Source organism: Dromiciops gliroides, chromosome 4 (genome assembly GCF_019393635.1).
Source record: "Dromiciops gliroides isolate mDroGli1 chromosome 4, mDroGli1.pri, whole genome shotgun sequence".
In the NCBI taxonomy this organism is placed as follows: domain Eukaryota; kingdom Metazoa; phylum Chordata; class Mammalia; order Microbiotheria; family Microbiotheriidae; genus Dromiciops; species Dromiciops gliroides.
This window is the reverse complement of record NC_057864.1, coordinates 496,869,683-496,893,967: the sequence shown is the minus strand read 5'-3', so window position 1 is coordinate 496,893,967 and position 24,285 is coordinate 496,869,683. Positions and strand designations below refer to the sequence as shown.

General features: G+C 41.7%; 1 protein-coding gene across 1 annotated transcript in view; it reads left to right on the top strand.

Moving 5' to 3' along the window:
• The window catches only part of LOC122754385 (zinc finger protein 420-like), a 58,219-nt gene extending 34,856 nt beyond the window's left edge, over positions 1 to 23,363 (top strand). The window contains 1 exon segment of the mRNA XM_044002772.1: positions 21,162 to 23,363. Within this exon segment, the coding sequence (XP_043858707.1) occupies positions 21,162 to 22,841 (1,680 nt within the window). The 3' untranslated portion in view covers positions 22,842 to 23,363.
• Positions 23,364 to 24,285: the final 922 nt, after the last annotated feature.

Genomic DNA, 24,285 nt, shown 5'->3' with positions numbered 1-24,285 from the left:
AGGCAGAATGTTACACTATTAGAGGGATGATGATAGAACTAAGAAAAAGAGTAAAAAGAAAATAAGAAGGTATTGCTGTTTTATATGGACAAGGGAAAGCCTTACCAGTCCTTCCATGGTCTTCTGGCCCAGACATGGATCAGAAGAGGACTGGTTATGCCAGAACCTTAATATCTATGTGAATAGCAAGAAGCCATTCGGTCAAGAGGAATCAGATTATGCCCTTTGCTGGCTAAAGGGAAGGCCAGTAGTAATGTTTCCCCTTAGAGCTTCCCAGCCAGGCAGGAATGAGAGAATAAAGAAGGCAGCCCCAAAGGTTCAAAATTTGCCCAAGGCTTTCGAGGTCCAGCAGGATAAAGATGAAACCCCATCAGCTTTCCTGCAGAGACTAAAAGACCATACGAGGAAGTATTCGAGAATGGCCCCAGAGTCAGACATTGGGAATGGACTATTAAAGGTATATTTTGTGACCAAAGCCTGGCCAGACATACAAAGAAAATTGCAGAAGGCAGAGGATTGGGATGAGAAGCCTCTTGAAGAGCTACTCAGAGAGGCCGACGATCTTTGTTAGAAGGGAGGAAGAGAAGCAGGAGCAGAAGGCTAAAATGATGGTGACTGCTGTGGATGAGATAGTCCGGGAAAGAATAGAATCAGAAATCTCGCCAGAAAATGGGAAGGGTGAGGGCCTCAGGAAAAAAAACCATAAGAAATCACAAGGAAACCAAGGGAAATGAAAGGGAGCAGTGACTTGCTACTATTGAGGAGAGAGATGGTTTTGATGTGGGATGGAATTTGGGGTCAAATTGATCATGAGTTGTCCCAAAAGAATTATAAGACTCAGTGACTCAGTTTCCCAAGTTTTTATTGCAATACTGTGGGTGACCACAGGGAGAGAACCAGAATACTGGTTCTCAAATAAGGAAAGAAAAGACAGTTATATTTATAGTATGGATAAATTGATTATCAGTCTCATTATAATAATCTCCACCTTGGGGAGGTACAGGGGAGGGCTTATCCTAATTTGGAGTTCCTGGCGTCCTAAGCCAGCCCCCAAGGCGGGTACCTTTTTCAGTGGAGGTGTGTTTTGGGGGTTTACACGTCATAAGGTGAATCTGGGGACAAATTTGACCTTTTCTGCGCATATATCTTTCTGATTCCCATGGCTAGTTTTAAAATATAATCATTTTTCATTAGAATTTCTATAGGTTGTCTTTTTCCTTTATTGTTATTTTGACCTGACCTGTTCTGGTCCTTTATGGATGTTGATCACTATGGGTACGAGAATCTAACATAAGTTATCCATTAACTGGGATCTGACTCCCTTTTAGAGCTAATATCTCTATTAGAGCTTGGGTCTTAGGTTTTTCTATTAATCCCTTTTTGCCTCCTACATCAGTTTGAGAGAACTGCAGTCACCCCTCACCCAACTCCTCCAGCCAGCACCAGTGGGGGATGGTCCTCCCTCACTAAGGGAACTTTCTACAGGCAGATAGTCACCCCCATCAGTCCTCTATAAAAGTACCTGCCTGCCTCCTGCTCTAGGAGAATGGTATCTCAGAGCCACACTCTGTGCCATGCCTTTCTCCCCATGAGAAGTCCAATGATTTCTCTCTTGGTTTCCCTTCCCTTCCCCTGACCCTAAATAAACTACTATCTTATTCTAATTGCTTTTGTGTGCAAGAGGGGGTAATTCTTTAAAGAGGAATTCCTAAGGACCCCAAACCCCTATCCCTACCCAAACCCCTACCTCATTTTCCCCACAACAAAACTATTTCTAGGGGCTAGGAATGTCTCACGGTAAAAAGTGGAGGCATATCTAATTAGCAGAGACCTCTTAGAGACCTGTTGTATTGCAAGTGGTTATGAAATATGATTTTGATGTGCACAAAGGTTGTTTAAAAATGATTAGAAGTGGGGGCAGCTAGGTGACGCAGTGGATAGAGCACCGGCCCTAGAGTCAGGAGGACCTGAGTTCAAATCTGGTGACCCTGGGCAAGTCACTTAACCCCAATTGCCTCACTAAAAAAAAAATGATTAGAAGTGACTAAAGATAATAAAGTAAATTGGCCTATTGGAACTCCTTTAACCACTCTAAATTAGATTAAGAAAAGATTTTAAAAGAATTTATGTGTGTCTAAGATGTTTGGAAAAAACAGTGTTGCTGTTCTTCATGTGACCTCAGATAGTACAGCAGAAAAACAAATATTGAGAGCGATCACAAGGGAAATTACATTATGCTTACAGGTGCCAGAGATCTTGAAATAATTTGAATGTTTGGTGTATGTGCACCAAATGACACAATGTCTATGAAGAAAGGATTGAAAGTGTAAACAATGAAAGGGAAAGAGAAATGGAAAGACTGCAAGTGTAAACAATCTGTCTAGTACTGCAGACAGAGCATGTATAGGAAAAGGGTTTACATTCTAGTCTCAGCTGCTAGGATTTGCCTCAAGTCACTCAGCCATGCTGAGTTCATGGCCTGAGTTGTGAATGTGATGAGAATGCTGGGCCTGCTTGTGTCACAAGAAATTTGTAAGGATCCAATGTGATTGTGTGTGAATCTCTTTGTAAATTAAATCATCCCTGGGATGTGAGCTAATAGCATTTTAAAATGATAGTTTCTGCCCATGAAGGAAGATTTTTTTTTTCTTTGCCTGGGGAAACAGAATATGAATGTGGTTTCATTCTACCAATGAAAGAAGGGAAATAGAGATGGCATAGGAAAGACAGGGAGCTCTGAAACTCATGACATGATCACTCCAAAAAACATTGAAATAATGCCATAGGACAATGCCTGGAGCAGCAAACCCCACAGAAGAATGTGCTGAAATCATCTTCTAATCAAGAAGGAAGGTCAGAAGGAGGGAGCTTCTGTGCACAGGAGTGGAACCCAACCCCACAGTCACCCTGACACAGATCCAGTCCCAGGAAGGCCTCACCAGAGCCTCTGAATCAGCTGAAGCACCAGTGTCATCTGGAACTAAGCTCACAGTCTGGTGAGAGGGCTGAGCCCTGGGCAGGGAGAAGACTACAGAGGTCTATGCTAGTGCTAAGGCAGAACTTGGATTTTACACCCCTGCAGAGAACCAGGAGGTAGGCTCGAGTAGCAGTGGCCCAGGTGGGAGAGGGGTACAGGCTCATTAGAGTTGACAAACACAACACACAAAGCTGGTTGATTAGCAAGTTGGTCTGGGGTCATCTAAGGACCAGGGAACAGGCCAGGCAAGTGAAGAACCTGATTCTCCTTAAATCATACCACCTGGGACTTCTGAAGCTTAGGATACTGCAGCCTGGAAACAGTGCCCCACTTTAAGGAGCTAAAAGTCTAGTAAAAGAAAGACAAGATGAGCAGACAGAGAAAGGTGAGGACCATAGAAAATTTCTTCAGTAACAAGGAAGACCAAGGGGTACTCTCAGAGGAAGATGTCAACATCAGGGCCCCTATATCTAAAGCTTCCAAGAAAAATATGGATTGGTCTCGGGCCACAGAGGTGCTCAAAAAGGACTTTGAAGATAAAGTTAGAGAGGTAGAGGAAAAAATGGAAAGAGAAATGAGGAAGATGCAGGAAAGAAATGAGAAAAATGTCAACAGCTTGAAAAGTCAAATTGGCCAAATGGAAAAGGAGATACAAAAGCTCTCTGATGAAAATAATTGCCTAAGAACAATGATTGAACAAATGGAAGCCAGTGACTTTATGAGAAACCAAGACACAATAAAAACTGCTGACCTGGAAAATAGGTCCAAGAGAGATAATTTGAAAATTATTGGTCTACCTGAAAACCATGATCAAGGAAAGAGCTTAGACATCATCTTCCAAGATATTCTCAGGGAAAATTGCCCTGAAATTCTAGAAGAAGAAGCCAAAATAGAAATTGAAAGAATCCACCGATCACCTCCAGAAAGAGATCCCAAAGGAAAACTCCTAGGAATATTATAGCCGAATTCCAGAGCTCTCAGGTCAAGGAGAAAATATTGCAAGCTGCCAAAAAGAAAGAATTCAAGTACTGTGGAGCCCCAGTCAGGATAGCACAAGATCTAGCAGCTTCTACATTAAAGGACCGGAGGGTATGGAATATGATATTCCAAAGGGCAAAGGAAATGGGATTACAACCAAGAATCACCTACCCAGCAAAACTCAGCATAATCTTTCGGCGGAAAAAATGGGCCTTTAATGAAAAAGAGGACTTTCAGATATTTGTGATGAAAAGACCTGAACTGAATGGCAAATTTGACTTTCAAATATAAGACCCTAGAGAACCATAAAAAATTGGAGCTGGGGGACATACCTGGGGTCGTACAGTGGGCAACTGTCTTGTGTCTGAGGCTGGGTTTTGTCTGGGATCCCCCCGGGTCCAGGGTTGATGCTTTGTCCACTGTGTCACCTAGCTGCCCATTGTGGTAAAAAAGTTTTTTAATAGTCGGTTAGTAATTACAGAAAGATGCCAGTTTTTGAAGGACCACCCTTTCGGGAGGAGACCAACGGCTGTGCATGGGCTACACACACCAGCCCCGCTGCTAAGCACTCCACTTCCGGGCTGCAATCTTAAAAGGCAAGGAGAGAACGGAAGTGGGATCGATTTATCTCTTGCCTGCTCTCCTGGTCCAATGACTGCGCTGCTCAGACAGACACTGATTGTAGTTGGGCGAGGCCCAGCTTGCCGGGCTCGCCATTAGCAGCACATGCCTGACGCGGCTCTCCCCCCCAAAGGTGGCCTTGGGCTTTTGGTGAGTTTTATACGGAACATAGACTAAGCTTAGACTTGAGACGATTTGTTTTGTATTTCTACTTTCCTATCCCTCTAATCAACATCACCTGGTAACTACCACACAATAAAAGCTCTAACTAGAGACCAGAAGCTTCTTCCATTTACTAGTCTGGCAGATAAATTAAGGGAAAGGTTAAAGAGGGGAAATTAATGCTCTAGTATCCAATTTTAAATCTCACACCATGATGACATCTTTAGGGTTAAATTGAGGGGTGAGGGGAAATGCACTGGGAAAGGGGGAAGGGCAGAGGTGAAATCCTACATGGAAGAAACAGGAAAAGGCTTATGGAGTAAGGGAAGAGATAGGGGAGGAGCAGGGCAGTAAATTAATTTTACTCTCATCAGAAAGAGATCAAAGACCTTTAACTCCTCAGCGTTGCCTCCAGGAGGGACTAACAGACACACCCAACTGGGTGGAGTAATCTATTTAATCTGGGTAGTAGATAAGCCTAGCACTCATCAGAATTGGCTCAAAGACCTCAATCTCATCAGAATTGGCTCAAAGAGGGAATAACATACTCAATTTCTTGGATTAATCTCTCTAACCCTGCAGGAAAATAGGAGGGGAAGGGGATAAAGAGAGTGGGGCAAAAGAAAGAAGGGCAGATTGGGGGAGGGGACAGACAGAAGCAAATCCCTTTTGAAGAGGGATGGGATGAAAGAAGATGGATAATATAATAAATATCACGTGGAAGGGAAACAGTTAAGAGTAATCACGAAAAAGAGAAAAGGGAGAAAAATTGTACAAAAAATATTTATAGCAGCTCTTTGTGGTGGCTAAGAATTGAGATTCAAGGGAATGTCCATCAATTGGAGAATGACTGAAGAAGCTGTGCTATATGATTTTGGTTGAATGGTCTGTGAGCCAAGCTAGGAGGACATTGTGCATAGTGACAGCAGGATTGTTGAATGAGCAATTGTGAATGATTTAATTACCCTCAGCAATGCAATGATCCAAGACAATCCCAAGGGACTAATGACAAAGCTTACTATCCAACCCCATAGAAAGAACTGATAAAAAGAGCACTTGTGGATTGTACATATATAACCTGATTGCACTCTTGTGGAGGGGGAAGGAAAGGGAGGGAGAAAGGGAGAAAAATGTGGAACTCAAAATCTTATGAAAATGAATGTTGAAAACTACCCTTACATGTAACTGGAAAAAATAAAATAAATGTTTGTTGCTTAAAAAAAAAAAGAAGGGAAATGTGTGTGTGTGTGTGTGTGTGTGTAGTAGTAGTAGTAGTAGTAGTAGTAGTAGTATCAGCATATATTAGTCTTTCTGTTTATTTCTTTCAGAAGCAGACATCAGCCTTGAAATAAAGGAGACTAAGGCAGAGCTAAGTCTTTCTGTGGAAGAAACTCAAAAGCAAAGTTTCACGAGTGATGACAGTGCCTGTGACTTCACTTGAAAAGAAACATGTGCTGCACATCAGAGAATCCAAACTGGAATGGCTGAACAAATTGTGGTATGTGACTATTAAAAGAAATGATGAGCAGGATGCTTTCAGAAAAACCTGATACAAAATGAAATGTACTGTGTACAAAAGATCAGCAATAGTGTAAGGTGATCAGCTGTGAATGACTTGGCTATTCTCAGCAATGCAATGATCCAAGAGAACTCTGAAGGACTTATGATGAAAAATGACATCCATCCCCAGAGAAAGAAATGATGGTGTCTGAATACAGATTGAAGGATAATCTTTCTTTTTTGCTTTCCTTTTCTTATTTTTTATTTTTTGGCTATGTTTTGTTTTACAACATGACTAATATGGAAATGTTTTGCATGATTCCACATATATTACCTATATCAAATTACTTCCTTCTCAAGGGGATGGTGGGGGTAGGAGGAAGGGAAAGGGAGAGAATTTGGAATTCAAAAGTTTAAAAATGAATGTTAAGGGGGCAGCTAGGTGGCACAGTGGATAAAGCACTGGCCTTGGATTCAGGAGTACCTGAGTTCAAATCCAGCCTCAGACACTTGACAGTTACTAGCTGTGTGACCCTGGGCAAGTCACTTAACCCTCATTGCCCCTCCAAAAAACAAAAACAAAAAAATGAATGTTAAAATTGTTTTACATGTAATTGGGGGAAAACAAAATAATGGGGGGAAAAAAGAAAAATCTCTTTAACACCAACATTTCAAGGAATTCAACAGGAACATGAATCATGGACCTCCATTAATGCTCAAAGTATCCTCAGTAATCACAGGATCCAAGCTGTCAGTGCCTTTGCATTTCCTCCTGCATTTGGATGGACACCCTAGCGTGCTTGTCTCTCTAGGATATATGTGTGTATACATACATGCATATATACATACACACACATACATGTATAATGGACTGTAAGCTGAGCTCAGAGTTGAAAAAATGGTCAGGTTGGATGGTTGTCAGGAAACTGCAAAGCATCTTTGCTGACCGCAGGCCTTCCACAATAGCAAAGCCCCATCCTTCCCCTTCTAAAGTTTTACCAGGTTTGCTACAGGATTGCAAGATGTGAAAGTAAGGAATAGCAGGACAGGAAAAAGCATGGCTTTTCAAATTCCAGCATTCCTTATGCAATGGTTTCCCAAACATTGCAATATGAGAAAAATTAGAAGCATAATAATATAAACAGTGTTACAGATTTGAACATGAAAGAAAATTGCCAAATGACATCAATTCGGGTCAATGGATTTCTGAATTATCTTACATAGAAAAATCACTTCATCCAGTTCTCAACTGGACACTTTAGCCTGATTGCATTCAGAGTACAATAGAGTAATCCTGATCCCATGACCTTTAATTCTTATTCTTCACTTCCTGATCATATTGCCTTAATGCCCAATTTTAAGTGTATTTGGCAGAGGTTCTGGTCTACTTGTAGAGAGTCAAACATGGCAAATACAACGGGAGATCACATCTGGCTGAGAGAAACTCTGTCCAAGGCAATCTGGATAGACAGTTCCAAACAGTGTGGAGCCTCCCAGTTTCCCCAAGAGCCATTAGCTGCCAGCTCGCCAAAGCATGGCGTCCATTACTTGCCCTTAATCTGGAGCTGCACTTTATCCTGGCTGTCTTTCTGCTCTGAAGGAGGAGGAGGAGGCAAGTGTGGGAGGGAGGGAGGTGCTGGAGGCCCTGGGGAGGAGGAGCTCTCCGAGATGACCAGCCTGGTGGGCGTTGCCCCAGGTGGAGATTGAGCAGGGGGTGGAGTTTGGAGGCCTGGGCGGAGTTTAGACTGGAAGTAGGGATGATTGCGGTGGAAAAGCCATTCGGCCTGATGCAGGGCAGGGCTTAGGGAGGGAGGGGTCCGAGTCCTTGAGCCCTGGTGCTGGGTGTGAGGCGAGGAAAGGGCTCGACCCCCCATTGTGGGGGCTTCAGGGACTGGCCGGAGTGCTGCCGTGGGGACTCGGAAGACCCTCCGGGGAATGGGCCGGCGGGAAGCCGGAAGTCTTGGCGCTGAGCCTGCTCTGCCTTCCCGGGAGCTCAGCTCCATTTCCTTTCTTCCCTTGGAGCTCAGGGCGCTCTGCCTTCTGGAAGCCTGCTCTGTGCCTGCAAGCCCCAGGTAGGTGTGAGCCCCAGGCCCCCATGTTTCCTGGCTTCTGCGGGCTGCCCTTGCCATTGGGTCTCATTGTCATCTGACCTCATGGGGAGTGTCCTCCGGGGCTGCCTCCCGAGGCTGGCTACTGGATGAGCTCCCTGAACCCCTTTCCAGACTCCCAGTCACTCCCCCAACTTCCTGGCTCACCCTCCCGGATCTACCCTTAGGTCTCACTTTCCCAGACATAGAAATCCAGTCTTCTGATCAGGACCCAGGGGGCCTTTCTCCCTGCCCCCACCTCCTGCTTAGAGATTCAGCTGGCTTCCCTTCAAACCCAGCCCCCTTTGAACATCCAAGAGTCCTCCCTTCCTGCGCCCAGCCCCCCACCTTGGACACAGTTAACAAAGCTTTTTCCTAGTCCCCCTTTTTCTGAACTAGTGGTTCTTTGGTAATTTTTACAAATTGGACCCAGATCTCCACCTATTTGAGAAGTGAGGCCTTTATTCATTACTGCTGTAGTTGCAAAACTGTTTCCCAGTCTTCTGCTTTCCTTTTAATGGTCCAGACATTCTTATTAACAAAGGATACTAGGGACAGCTAGGTGGCACAGTGGATAAAGCCCTGGCCCTGGATTCAGGAGGACCTGAGTGCAAATCCAGCCTCAGACACTTAACACTTAACTAGCTGTGCGACCCTATCCAAGTCACTTAACCCTCATTGCCCTGCCAAAAAAAAAAAAAAAGACACTAGAGTTCTTTAACTTGAATAGACAAAACTCCCCTCATCTCCATATGGCAGTTCATCTGGTCAGCAGAGCAAGATGTGGCAGTGTGCCATTCTGGGAGAGCTGTCCACCTGAAGGACCCTGATCTCACATGGGGAGACTTTCTGGGCCTTTAGGTTGCCAGGCAGCCTCAGGAACTTGTCCAGAGGCCCTCAGCATACTGCTTATAGAGAGGCACCTTGAGCCTTTGCCCATTATGGAAGTAGGTCCTCAGGACAGTTTTGTGATCTTTCAGGGAAAAAAGCAAACTGTCCTAACCATGTGGCAGGGGAAGGAAAGAACTCCAGGAGACAGTGGCCCTTTCACAAAGGCTGTCTTTGATAGCCCTCAGGTGAGTGGTCAATCTAATTTCAAGACTGTCTGTAGGGGGGTAAAAGTATTTCTTATGAAGTACCTACTAAGTGGCAGGCACCGAGTTAAGCACCTTCTCAACATCTCCCTTGATCCTCACAACAAACCTTGGAAGGTAGGTGTCATTTCCATCTTACATTTACTTATGTGGTCAGGAAGATCTAGGAAACAATATTGTTTCACTTCATTTTTCAAATTCAAAAAATGTTTGCAACAAAAATTAGACTTCTCTCTCTCTTCTCTTTCTACCCCTCCCCCCCAAAGAAACCCAAAACTAACCCCATATCATAAGGATTTATGTGGTCAAGTGAAACAAAATTTCTCCTTGGTCTCACCTAAGAAAATGATGTCTCAATCTGCCCTCTAGTGTGGCCTCTCTACCAGGAGATAAGCAACATGTCTTTGTGAGTGCTCAGAACTTCATCCACCTTTGCATTGATCAGAGTTCTTATATATGTATATATACCAAAGTATGCATTTATGTGTGTGTATAGGTAAATGTATGTATACTTATGTGTGTATACATACACATACGTACGCACACATTGGTATCAGCCAAGATGCATCTTGTCACCCTCCTGTGTACTCCCATCACCACCACAAAGAACTCAGCACAACTTATTACACACAATACATAGTCAAAGTGAAAAAAACACCCACAGTGCCCATGTCCTACAAATTATTTCTCATTCTGTACCAGTCTTCCACCTTTAGGTAGCAGGCAGCATGTTTCATCATCTTTGGACCTCTGGAAACTTGGTTGGTCATTACACTAATCTCAGTTCAGTGCAGTAGTATTCCATTACATTTATGGCCCTATGTTGTTCATCCATTCCTCCATTTATAAGTAATCTAACAGATCCCCTTTGCCACCCCAAAAAGAACTATAAATATTTCAATACATACTCTAAATTTGTTCTGCTTAGAACCAATCCCTCCTTTAATCTAGTCTCCCTTTAATTTCGCGCCCCCTCTCTCCTTTCCCTCCTTTTCTCTGGTGAGTCAAATATATTTCTCCACCCAACTCTGTGTTGTGTGTATTCTTCCTTCCTAGTAGACTGAGGTTCAAAGATCAGATGTTCCTACCCACTCCCTCCTCCTTGTTTGTATAGTTATCTACTTGTGTCCCCTCATTATGTGATATTTCCTAACCCTCCTTTCCATCCATCCACCCAGATCAAGACATAACAGAGCCATTCCCATCTTTTCTCTGATTTGAGTCTTTCTGTGAGCCCTGATAGAGATCAGACGGGACACATTATTTTTTCTTAAATCATAAAAGAATTTTATTATTTTCTAGTTACACATAGAGATAGTTTTCAATGTTTTTTATTAAGATTTCTGGTTCCACATTTTTCTCCCTCCTAACCCCCAGTGAGCAAAGAAAGTTTAAGTATTTCACTCATAAAACAATTTTGAACTCTTTGTTTGGAAGGAGTATCTACATGTACATGCCTACTTGATAATGGGACAACAAACTGGTGCTGTGCAACTGCTCTTTGTGTATTTCACACTGTTTTCTTTAGGGGACAGTAATGAAAAAAATTTTTTTGATACTGTGAGAAAATAATTATTAATAATGGGTTTTTTCAGGGACCCAGGGAACCCTGTGCTCCCCACTCAGGAACTCTGGCTGGTTTCTCAGGGCCAGCCCAAAGGTGCCTTAGAGACCAGACTAACTCAGTAGAGACAATAGAAACTGCACCTATCTGAAAGGCTTTCCCCTCAGAGGGTTTGTCTTTGCACTAGGTCCTGATGTCAGCATAGGACAGCTCATTTTAATATGGACCACCCTCAGGTCATGTCAACCAATGGAGTTGAAGGATGCTGACCAGTTAGCTTAGATTAATGTATGGTGACCCCCCTCTACCTGAAGGAAGATAGAAATCCTTGGAGACAGGAGGGCTGCTCTCTTTACTCTCTTACCCTGGGTTTACTCTCCCCAGCCCCTCTTCCTGAGTCTCCATGCTAGGCATATCCTAGTAGGGAAGTTTTTCAGATATGAAGTCAAATTAATCATACATGCTTGCTGCCAAAACTGCAGCAATAACCTCTAATTTATAAGTAGCAATGTATTAGAAACCTCAGCCAAGTTAATAATATAATCTGGGCAGAAAAGGACTAGTGCCCCCAGTATTTCACATGACACAACACCTAAGATGTAACATCCAGTAACTCTTCTTCCCTTGGCTGGTAGCTGTCTCATATCAGCCAAGGCAGTCCAGATTCTGAGGGATATCTCTATAGATTCCTTTTCATGTTTTCATCCAGGTAAAACTGTATTCTAACTTCTCAGGACACAGAACTTAAACACTGGTCTCTCTTAAATTATCATATAAAAATGTCACCCCTGGACTTTGCTGTACTTGCTAGGTTCTCACTAACACTTTATAGTGTTTTTTTTAGAACATGTGACTTGTATCAGTTCTAATGAGGAAGAAATTTCCCATCACCTTCCCTCATTCTCCTCCACAGAACCATCTACCTCACAAATAAAACACAAATTTACTTCCTGATTCCAAAGGGACACACATTCCATAGAAAGGCATTTTCCAGCCTTATTCCAGCTGGTTATATCAAATGCTTCCCTCAAAATTCAATCAGGCTATAGGTCAGCTGGGTGACACAGGGGATAAAGCACAGGCCCTGGATTCAGGAGGTCCTGAGTTTAAAATCCAGCCTCAGACATTTGACACTGGCTAGCTATGTAACCTCAGGCAAGTCACTTAACCATCATTACTTCACCAAAAAGAAAAAATTCAATCAGACTGGGGCAGCTAGGTGGTACAGGGGATAGATCACCAGCCCTGGATGCAGGAGGACCTGAGTTCAAATCCAGCCTCAGACACTTTACACTTACTAGCTGTGTAACCCTGGGCAAGTCACTTAACCCCAATTGCCTCACCAAAAAAAAAAATTCAATCAGGCTCTTACTGACTGTGGTTTCAAGAGCTGACTCTGACTACCATTAAGGCTATAACCTTTGGGCATATCCCTTACCTGTGCCTCAATTCCCTCCTATAAATTGATGAGAGTTGGACTATTTAATTCTGAAGCATCTTTCATCTCTACATCCTATGACTTTTGGTGGTTTAGGAGTTAATAACATTCAAGGATGTGGCTGTGGACTTCACCCAGGAGGAATGGGGACTCTTGGACCATCCTCAGAAGGAGTTGTACAAGGAGGTCATGCTGGAGAATGCCTGGAACCTGCTCTCCCTGGGTAAGGACACTTCCCCTGGTAACTCTGAGTCTGCAATTCAAGGGAACATCTTCATTCCCCAGTGTGCAAAGTTGGGAGCATTCATGAACTTCTGAAAGGGGAAAAATGCTGGTCCCCTGGGTCCAACACACAGGGCCCTCCTGCTGTTTGGGTTTTTCTGCAGAATGTCTTTGCATTGTGTGATAGGAACCTCAGGGTCTCCTTTGTTGGCCCTGAAGCTGTCTCTTACCAACTCTGGCTAGTGTCAGATCAAATATCCAGTCAGTGTAGAAGAATCTTAGATGTGGGACTAATCCCAGGGGTTATTTGGTTGAACCTCTACCTGGACATGAATTTTGTCTGCCAAATCTCTGAAAACTGCCCAGGCAGCTTTTCCTTGCCACCCCTTTCTCTGTGGAACAGGTCTAGTATGGGGAGTACTCTTCTTTTTAACCTCCATCAATCTGTAGCCCAAAGCACTAGTTGTCCCGAGTATAGCAAGTTTGTCCTTAATCTTCCTTCCTGTTGCCCTCAAATGCCAGCTCAGGTGGTGGGAGAGGAAGGTAATGGAATAAGCATTTATTTTCACCTACAATTTGCCAGGTGCTGTGCCAAGTGCTTTCCTTACATTACAGTAATGGCAGAATTGTTTTAAGAATGACTTTGAGGAGGCAGCTAGGTGGCGCAGTGGGTAAAGCACCAGCCCTAGATTCAGGAGGACCTGAGTTCAAATCCAGCCATGCGATTTTTTAAAAAAAGAATGACTTTCAGTAAATAAATCATTTTGATTATTATAAATAACACAAGTAATTATAAAGGGCATGTGAAGAAAGGTACTATCAACATCCAGAGAGAACTGATGAATAGAAATGTGTATGGGATAATTTGACATATGTATACATATATACATATATAGATACATAGATATTCACACACACACAGATACATATACGTACACACACACCTATTTGTGTTAGCCATCAATAGGTTGGAGGGTGGGAGGGGGAAAAATTTACATGACAATTACAAGTCGTGCATTATAGATTTACAGTTTCATTTGCAAATATCATTTTTGTTATAATGTTGTAAAAAGTTATTCCATAAATTAAAAATAAAATTTAAAAAAGTTATGTTACTTTATCCTCAAAATAACGTTCAAAATTAGATGCTATTATCTCCATTTGAGAGTTGAAGAAAACTGAGGCAAATAGAGGTCAAGAGACTTATCAAGCGACACACAGGCAGTTACTGTTTGAGGCTGGATTGAAATTCAGGCCTTGCTGCCTCTAGGCCCAAGACTCTCCCCATTGCACTACCAGCTCCCCTTAACTTCTAGATTGTAGATTCTTCAGAATGAGTTTCCCAAGGTCCCTCTTCATCAGCCTCAAGGCTGCTCTGAGCCTTTTGACCCAGTTTGGGGGTTAGGAGTTTCTTTCAGAATGGAGCCTAATAGGATGGGGGTGCAGGGGCTATTTCTTAGAACAGGTTGTCCAGCATATCCTGCTTTGGGTTCCTTACATTACAAGCACTAATGGGTGAGTACAGACTCACATGTGAACATAGTGGGGTGACTCTCCAAATGGACCAGCTCTGGACCCTCTCCCTTTTCCCCGAAGAGAACAGGACTATAAGGTTCTCCCTATCCTCATCGTTAACTGGTTTCCCGGCCCAGGGCTTCCAGTTCCCACAGAAGATATGATCTCTTATTTTGAACAAAGGGAAGTACCATGGATGCTGGACCAAGAAGGCCAGAGGCTCTGCTGTCCAGGTGAGTGAGGTGAAAGCAGGTTATATGAGAGCTGTGATGACAGGAGATCGCTAAGGGTTGTAGTGGAACACGTGCTAGATTTCAGGGCAGGAAGACCTGCCTTGGGATTCTTTTTCAGATACTTCTTAGCAGTCACTTCCTGGGCTAATCACTGAGCTTCACTTTCCTGATCTGTAAAAAGAGGGGGTTGGACTCCATGACCTTTTAGCTCCCTATCAGTGCTCATCTTTGATCCTATAAGAAGTTGTTATTTGAAATTTGGAGGCATAAAATTCTTTTGAAAGTGCAAAAGGGGATTAGGCTATCCAAGGTGTGCTCTCTCTTAGAACTTCTTCAAGTCAAAAATAAAAGTACTTAAATACTTGCTACATTGCCAGGCCCTGGGCTAAGCACCCAGAACATAAAGAGATGCAAGGGATATCCCCTGCTCTCCTGGAGTTCCCAGTCTGGTGGGGCAGACAACATGCCTACAACTATGTAGAAACCCACTATGGACAGGATCAGTTGGAGGCAGTCAAGAGAGGGAAGGCCCTAAAGTTAATGGGGAATGGGAAAATATTTTATTTTATTTTATTTTATTTTATTTTATGTTTTGGCTTTTTCCCAGTAATTTTTTTGGGAGGTGGGGCAATGAGTGTTAAGTGACTTGCCCAGGGTCACACAGTTACTAAGTGTCAAATGTCTGAGGCCAGATTTGAACTCAGGTCCCCCTGAATCTAGGGTGGGTGCTTTATTTACTGTCCCACCTAGGTGTCCCTGGAATGGGAAATTATTGTGGAAGGTGGGCTCTAGCTGGGGCTTCAGGGAAGACCAGGCGAGCCTTCTAAGCAACATGGAGAGGGAAGAAAACCTACAGAGATGGGAGGTTGAGTGTCCTGTTCACAGAACAGAAAGGAGGCCTGTAGCCCTGGATTATAGCATATATGGGAGGTGGGGAGAAGAGGGGGACAGAATCCTGGAAGAGTAGCAGAGGGGTAGGTGAAGAAGTGCTCACACAGCCCTAAAGAGGATTTGATATTTGATCCTTTTGCTGGGGAACCAGTGGAGGGGGTTGAGTAGGTGGTGGCATGGTCAGCTGAGAGCTTTACGAAGATGAACTTGATGACTGGGAGGGGGTAGGAATGACTGGTTTGGGGGCCATTTGAGGTAACTGGAGCAGCTCTTGCAGTAGTACCTCAGGAGTGAGATGCCTGGGGCCTGAATGAAGAATGTTAGTATTGAATATGGTCAGGTTTCATCAGATATGAGAAGGAGACAGAAACATGGCTGATGCCTGAACATGCACTTAACTACTAGGAGAGACACCAAAATGCAGGGATTGAGGTAGAGGCTAGGGCCTCCTATCAGTCAGGGACCCAATCATTGAATCAGGAAACACTGATTAAACACCTTCTATTCAGGCACTGTGCTAAGCCCGGAATATACAAAGGAAGGCAAGAAATAGTCCCTGCTGTCAAGGATCTCAGAATCTAGTTTACAAATATGGAGATTGTGTGAGAAGGAATAATAGATATTCAACCCCACTCTTGGCTGATTTAGGGAGAAGAGAGTGGTTTTGATTGTCAATACATCTAATGTAACAGAGAAATAAGGGAGGAGTGAGTGTAAAAACAATTTGAGGAGAACAGAGTTGGGGAGAATAGAGCCAAAATGAAATGAAAGGAGCAGCTAACATGGATGAAGCACTTACTATGTGCCACGTATTTTATAAATATTGGCTCATTTTATCCTCATGAGAAACCTAGGACTTAGGTGCTATTAGTAATGTGCATTTCATCCCACCATTCTGGAGAGCAATTTGGAACTCTGCCCAAAGGGCTATAGAACTGTGCAAACCCTTTGATCCAGCAATACCACTCCTAGGATTATATTACCCCCTTCCCCCCAAAAAAGACTTATTTTTACAAAAACATTGATAGCAGCCCTCTTTGTGGTATTCATCAAAGGAATACCCATCAGTTGGGGAGTGGCTAACAAGCTGTGGTATATGATGATGATGGAACATTATAAGAAATGACAAGCAGGATGATTTCAGAAAGACCTGGAAAGACTTGTATGAGCTGATGTAGAGTGAAATAAGCAGAACCAGGAGAACATTGTGCACAGTGACAGCAATGCTGTTTGATGAAGAACTGTGAATGACAACTATTCTCAGCAAATACAGTGATTCCAGCCCATTCCAGAGGACTAATGATGAAGCAGACTATCCACCTCCAGACAAAGAACTGATATTGAATGAACAGGCACTGAAGCGTGCTATTTTTTACTTTTTCCTTTTTTTCTTTTATTCAAGTTTTCTTATATACAAAATGACTAAGATGGTAATACTTTACATAAATTGGACATGTATAACTTATGTGTGATTGCTTACCACTTCAGGGAGAAGTAAGCGGAGGGAGGTGAGGAGGGACAAAATTTGGAACTCAGAACTTTAAATGTAATATCCATTTTAAAAATGAAAAAATGGAGGCACACAGAAGTCCTATGACTTGCCTAGGGTTACAGGACTAGCAAATTTCCGAAGTGGGATTGGAACTTAGGTTTTCCTGACTCAAGGCCCAGCCTTATGTTCACTGAATCACCAACTAACTTCTGACTTTTAAACAGAATACTGTGAAAATGATCATATATATATGAAGTGAAAAATGGAAGGAAGCTTGGACAAGTGCTCTTGCTGAGGGATGGAAATTCATTTGTTTTTAGCTTTCTAGCAAGTAAAAATTAGTTGCTACTTGCTATAAAATATATTTATTTTCCTAGTAGCTCATAACAAGTAGTGTATTAAATGATAAATGTACTTGAAATTCAGTTGCACATATTACTGATTTTTTTAAACAATGTTTATTTTTCTATTTTATTTTATTTTTAATTTATTTGTCTAATTACATGTAAAGATTTATTTTGAGTTGCAAATTTTCCTCCCACCCTCCCTTCCCTCACCCCTCCTGAGGCCAGCAAAAAATTTGATATAGGTTATAAATTACAGTCATGTTAAATATGTTTCCACATTGGTTATGTTGTATGAGAAGAATCAGAACAAAAGGGGAAAAAGATGCAAGAAAGAATAAGCAAGAACAATACCAAAAAGGCAACAACAAACCTGAAAAGAGCCCACTTCAGTCTGCAATCAGACTCCACAGTTCTTTTTCTAAATGTGGAGAGCATTTTCCACCCTACGTCTTTTGGCATTGTCTTAGATCATCTTATTGCTGAGAAGAGTTAAGTCTTTCACAGTTGATCATCACACAATATTGTTGATACTGTACAATGTTCTCTTGGCTCTGCTCATTTCACTCAGCATCATGTAAGTGTTAAGGGCTAAAATTCTAGCTAAACGGTCTAAAATATCTAATGAGTGGTTGCCAATAAATTATAAGCTTTAGCAAGAGTTAGACTTTTAAGCATTTATTAAGGAGAATAAGAATTTGGTAAAGAGAGAAGAAAAGGCCTAGATTCCTATCTATTAGAGGGAGAGCGCATTTCTAGCTCCCTTCTCCACCAGCGTCCTCAGGAAAGAGCATGAGTCAGAGCACCCAGCTCTTCCTTCTTCCTCCCACTAGCAAATGTCACTTCCTGACACCAAAGAAAAGACTCCTGGTCTTGCCCTCAAAGACCTTCACTTCATGGGCGGAACTCTTCTACAGTAAGTCTCCAGCAGGTGGCGTCATTCCAATCGTTACATAAGTCTTTTTCCAGGTTTTTCTGAAATCCATCTGCTTTTCATTTCTTTGGGGTTTTGAGGGGGTAATGGGGGTTACGTGACTTGCCCAGGGTCACAAAGCTAGTAAGTGTCAAGTGTCTGAGGCCGGATTTGAACTCAGGTACTCCTGAATCCAGGGCCGGTACTTTATCCACTATGTCACCTAGCTGCCCCCTGATTTTGTTTTTTGTTTTTTGGGGTTTTTGCATGCTTATCATTTCTTACAGCGCAACAGTATTCCATTACAATTATATACCAGAACTTGTTTAGCCATTCTTCAGTTGTTGGGCATCCCTTCAATTTCCAATTCTTGGCTACCAGAAAGAGAGCATCTATAAATAGGTTTGTACATGTGGGTCCTTTTCCCTTTTTTATGATTCTTTAGGCTATAGACCTAGTAGTGGTATTACTGGGTCAAAGGGTATGCACAGTTTTATAGCCTTTAGGGTATGGTTCCAAATTGTTCTCCAGAATGGTTGGATCAGTTCATAGCTCCACCAGCAGTGCATTAGTTTTCCAAACAGTGCTTGTTTTAAAAAACACCTTTGTAAAAATAGAATTTCCTCAGAAACAATTTTCTTTTTTCTACCACTGGAAAACTGGCTATATTCTCACTGAAACTCTGTTGAACAGCTAAGCCATGTTGATAGCCATTTTTTTGAGAAGATGCCAGATAGAAAGATGTAAGTAGAGAATGGGTTCAAATCAGAAAACCTTGGATCAGCAATGAGGACGATTTAACATCACCTTTGGTAGAATGGTTGTGTTGGTCCATGATGGTTTTACGGGAGCCTCTACACTATAAGTTTGGCTACCATAATTTCCAATGAACTAGTTATCTCCAATGCAAGAATGCAAACTCAAGTGATATCTTGATCTTATGATTACAGGTTTGATGAAATCATTGCATGATCCCCAAAGCAATATATACCTGGCCATGACAGTTGGAAATCTGCAGAAAGAATCCTGTTATGGTTGAAACATGCATATGCTTATTGTCCCAGAGGATAAATATCTTTGTAGCCAAATTGAGCAATTATTTACTACTTGAGGTGCCATTGACAATTTTTAGCTCAGTCCTTTGGACTGTTGTCTCAGTCCTTCAAGGGCATTGTCCCTAAAAATTCTAAGTTCCAGAGTCAGACCAAGAAATGAAGAAACAAAATCTCCAAGCCATAGAAATAGGTTTATTGAGAGAGGGCCTGTCTTACAATAAAGCCAGTCTCAGGCGGTTCTAGGACCTGAATGACCCAGAATCTCAGGATTCAAGGGTATTTAAAGCCAGTAGTCTCCTTCCACCGTACAGTCCATTCCAACAATTCCAGTGGTTCATATGTTGTAGATCCTCGTGTTCCTAGCACACCCTGGAAGTTCTGGCCTAATATAGGTTTTTGCAACAGCTTTAGTTCCATTTGGAACAGTTCTTGTCCCGTTCATTCTTTCTCTAATGCTGATTGGTCAGCTCCAGCTCAGGAGGTGCCATTTTTAGTGTTTGATCTTTAAGCTGATTGTGGATGCCTAACTGCAATTGGAATTGAGAGGTTGCTTCCAGTTATCCACACCATTTTACAATATTGCATGTACGTCAGTTCTACCAATATCTGTCTCACTCCATTATCATTTTTTTTTTTTTTTGCGGGGCAATGGGGCTTAAGTGACTTGCCCAGGGTCACACAGCTAGTAAGTGTCAAGTGTCTGAGGCCAGATTTGAACTCAGGAACTCCTGAATCCAGGGCTGGTGCTTTGTCCACTGCGCCACCTAGCTGCCCCTTCACTCCTTAATAAACCACTAAAGACCACCTAAAGAATACCTAAACATTTTAAATCACAGTTCTTAGTCCATATACTGATTATGACCATAGTTAAATTGCTTATATCTATGAGGTGGGGGAAATCTCATTCACAGTATGAACCACTAAATGCAAAGGGATACAAGAGGACCAGTAGTGAAGCATCCATATGATAAACTCAAATTCCTGTATGAGGTACATTTTTTATAGATTGTGTTTATTTCAAGGATTTTGATTTTATTTTAGTGAGCAGAGGCATTTAAAGATAATTTTTAAAAAAACAATTAAGTGGGGCAGCTAGATGGCACAGCAGTTAAGGCACCGGCCCTGGATTCAGGAGTACCTGAGTTCAAATCTGGCCTCAGACACTTGACACTTACTAGCTGTGTGACCCTGGGCAAGTCACTTAACCCCCATTGCCTAAAAAAAAAAAAAAAAAAAAAAAAAAAAAAAAACAAGTAAGGACCCTCCCCAAAAAAGTAACAGGCCAGAACAAAATCTTTTATGCTTCAAGTAAATATAAAAACCAGTGTTGGTCTTCTTCATGTGACTTCAGATCCTACAACAGAAGATTGAGAGTGATCACCAGTGAAATTTCATTATGTTTACATGTAGGATAGATCATGAAATAATTTGCATATTTACTAAATATGCACCAAATGGCATGATATCTATGAAGAAAGGATTGAAGGTGCAAACAATGAAAAGGAAAGAGAAAAAGATGGAAAGTGTAAGCAGTCTGTCCAGTACTGTGAGCAGAGCATTCCCAGTCATAGGGTTTATATTCTATTGTCAGCTGCTGGGATTTGGGTTACGGTTAAACATTCTGAGGCCATGGCCTGAGTTGTGAACGGGATGAGAACGCCAGCTGTACATGTGTCACAAGTTTGTTGTGAGAATCCAGTCTGATTGTATGTGAAGTTCTTTGTAAATTAAATCTTCCCTGGAATGTGAGCTAATGACATTTAAAAATCATTGGGTCTGCCCATGTAAGTTTGGAGGTTTGTTTTTCTTTGCCTGGGGATATAGAATGTAAATGAGTTTGTTCTGCCAGTGGAGGGAAAGAAATATAAGTATATATCTGTGTGCATAGTGTCATTGTATATTTGTTTTGTTGTTTGTTTCTTTCAGAAGGAGAGATCAGACTTGAAATGAATGAAAGTTGTTCAGAAGAAAGCCTTCCTGTGGAAGAAACTCACAAGCAAAGTTTCAAGAGTGATGGTCCCTGTGACTTCCCTTGGAGAGAAATATGTGCTACAAATCAGAAATATGTTCCCCACACTGGAGAAAAGGCTTTTAAATGTAATCAGTGTGGAAAGTCTTTCAGATCCAGCTCCTATCTTGTTAACCATCAGAGACTCCATACTGGAGAGAAACCATTTGAATGTAATCAATGTGGGAAGACCTTTAGCAGAAGCTCCAATCTTGTTGCCCATCAGAGACTCCATACTGGAATAAAACCATATGAATGTAATCAGTGTGGAAAGACTTTTACTCAGAGGTCAGGTCTTAATGTGCATCAGAGAAGCCACACTGGAGAGAAACCTTATGAATGTAATCAATGTGGAAAGTCTTTAAAATCCATCTATAGTCTTGCTGCCCATCAGAGAATCCATACTGGAGAGAAACCTTATGAATGTAATCAATGTGGAAAGGCTTTTACACAGAGGTCTAGTCTTAATTTTCATCAGAGAAGCCACACTGAACCTTATGAATGTAATCAATGTGGAAAGGCTTTAAAATCCATCTACAGTCTTGCTGCCCATCAGAGAATCCACACTGGAGAGAAACCTTATGAATGTAATCAGTGTAGAAAGGGTTTCACATGTAGGTCCCGTCTTGTTATCCATCAGAGACTCCATACTGGAAAGAAACCATTTGAATGTAACCAATGTGGGAAAACTTTTAGACAGAACTCCAATCTTGCTGCCCACCAGAGACTCCATACTGGAGAGAAACCTTATGAATGTAATCAGTGTGGAAAGGCTTTTGTAGAGAGGTGTAGGCTTAATTTACATCAGAGAATCCACATTGGAGAGAAACCTTATGAATGTAATCAATGTGGAAAGGCTTTTACACTGAAGTATACTCTTAATGTGCATCAGAGAAGCCACAGTGGGGAGACACCTTATGAATGTAATCAATGTGGTAAGTCTTTCAGATACAGTTCCTATCTAGCTGCCCATCAGAGAGTTCACACTGGAGAGAAACCTTATGAATGTAATCAGTGTGGGAAGAATTTCACATGTAGGTCCCGTCTTGTTAACCATCAGAGACTCCATACTGGAGAGAAACCATTTGAATGTAATCAATGTGGGAAGGCCTTTAGCAGGAGCTCCAATCTTGCTGCCCATCAGAGACTCCATACGGGAATAAAACCTTATGAATGTAATCAGTGTGGAAAGGCTTTTACTGAGAAGTCTGTTCTTAATGTTCATCAGAGAAGCCACACTGGAGAGAAACCTTATGGATGTAATCAATGTGGAAAGTCTTTAAAATCCATCTACAGTCTTGCTGCCCATCAGAGAATCCATACTGGAGAGAAACCTTATGAATGTAATCAATGTGGAAAGGCTTTTACACAGAAGTCTAGTCTTAATGTCCATCAGAGAAGCCACACTGAACCTTATGAATGTAATCAATGTGGAAAGGTTTTAAAATCCATCTACAGTCTTGCTGCCCATCAGAGAATCCACACTGGAGAGAAACCTTATGAATGTAATCAATGTGGAAAGGCTTTTACACAGAAGTCTAGTCTTAATGTGCATCAGAAAAGCCACAGTGGAGAGAAACCTTATAAATGTAATCACTGTGGGAGAACTTTCAAATGGAGGAAGAGTGTTGATATACATCAGAGGATCCACACTGGAGAGAAACCTTATGAATGTAGTCTGTGTGGGAAGTCTTTCAGATACAGTTCTGATCTTGCTGTCCATCAGAGAAGCCACAGTGAAGTTTAAGTGAACCTTAAATATGTAATCATTGTGGAAAAACTTACAAATGGAGGAAGGGCATTGCTGAACATGAGAGAATCCATTCTGGAGAGAAACCTCATGCATGTAATAAATAAGGAAAGGCTTTTACAAGGAGATCTGGTCTTAATATAAATCATAGTATCCACACTGGAGAGAAACTTTGTGAATGTAATTCATGTGGAAAGGCTTTTACACAGGGACACTCTTTCTCTATACTAGAGAATTCACAGTGGAGAGCAATTATAGCCAAAGAATTATTAAACCGCCTAACCCTTTGACCCAGCAATATCACTACTAGGTCTATTTCCAAACATGATTTAGCACTGAGTACTTCAGAAATCTTGAAGAGCTTGAGACATAATAAAAATGTCATATTTTAAATGTGTAATCATGACCAAAAAGGAAAATAATAAATGTTGGAGAAGCTGTAGAAAAAATGGAACACTAATGCATTGTTGGTGGAGTTGTGAACTGATACAACCATTCTGGAGAGCAATTTGGAGCTAAGCCCAAAGGGCTATTGGACTGTCCATGCCCTTTGACCCAGAATTAACACTAAAAGGTCTGTATCCCAAAGAGATCATAGCAAAAGGGAAAGGACCCACATGTACAAAAGTATTGATAGCAGCTCTCTTTTTGTTGGCAAAGAATTGGATATAGAGTGAATGCCTATCAATTGGGGAATGGCTGAACAAGTTGTCGTATAAGAATGTACTGGAATAATATCGTGTGGTGATCAACTGTGATAGACTTGGCTCCTCTTAGTAATTCAGTGATCCACAACAATTCCAATAAATTCATGATGGAAAATGTTCTCCACATCCAGAAAAAAGAACTATGGATTCTGAATGTAGATTGAACCACACTGTTTCTACTTTTTGGTGTTTTTTTCCCCCTATTTTGAGGTTTTACCCTTTGTTCTGATTCTTCTTTTACAACATTAGTAATGCAGAAATATGTTTAATGTGACTGTACATATATAACCTGTAACAGATTGCTTTCTGTTTTGGGGATGGGGGAGAAAAATTTGGAACTAAAAATCTCATGAGAACAAATGTTGAAAACTATTTTGCATGTAACTGGAAAATAATAAAATAAAATGCTTTTATGATTTAAAAAAATTGTGTGTGTGTGTGTGTGTGTGTGTGTGTGTGTGTGTGTGTGTGTGTAAATAAATATATATATTGCCAGGAGTATTCATTTTGGAATGTCTTTCAGGAGGTGAATAGTGGATTCTTTCAATTTCCATTTTACTTTCTGGTTCTAGAATATCAGGGCAATTTTCCCAGACAATGTCTTGGAAGATGATATCTAGGTTCTTTTTTTGATCATGGCTTTCTTATTTTCTTTTCTTTCTTTTTTTGTTTTGGGGGGGGGGTAAGGCAATTGGGGTTAAGTGTCTGAATCCAGATTTGAACTCAGGGTCTCC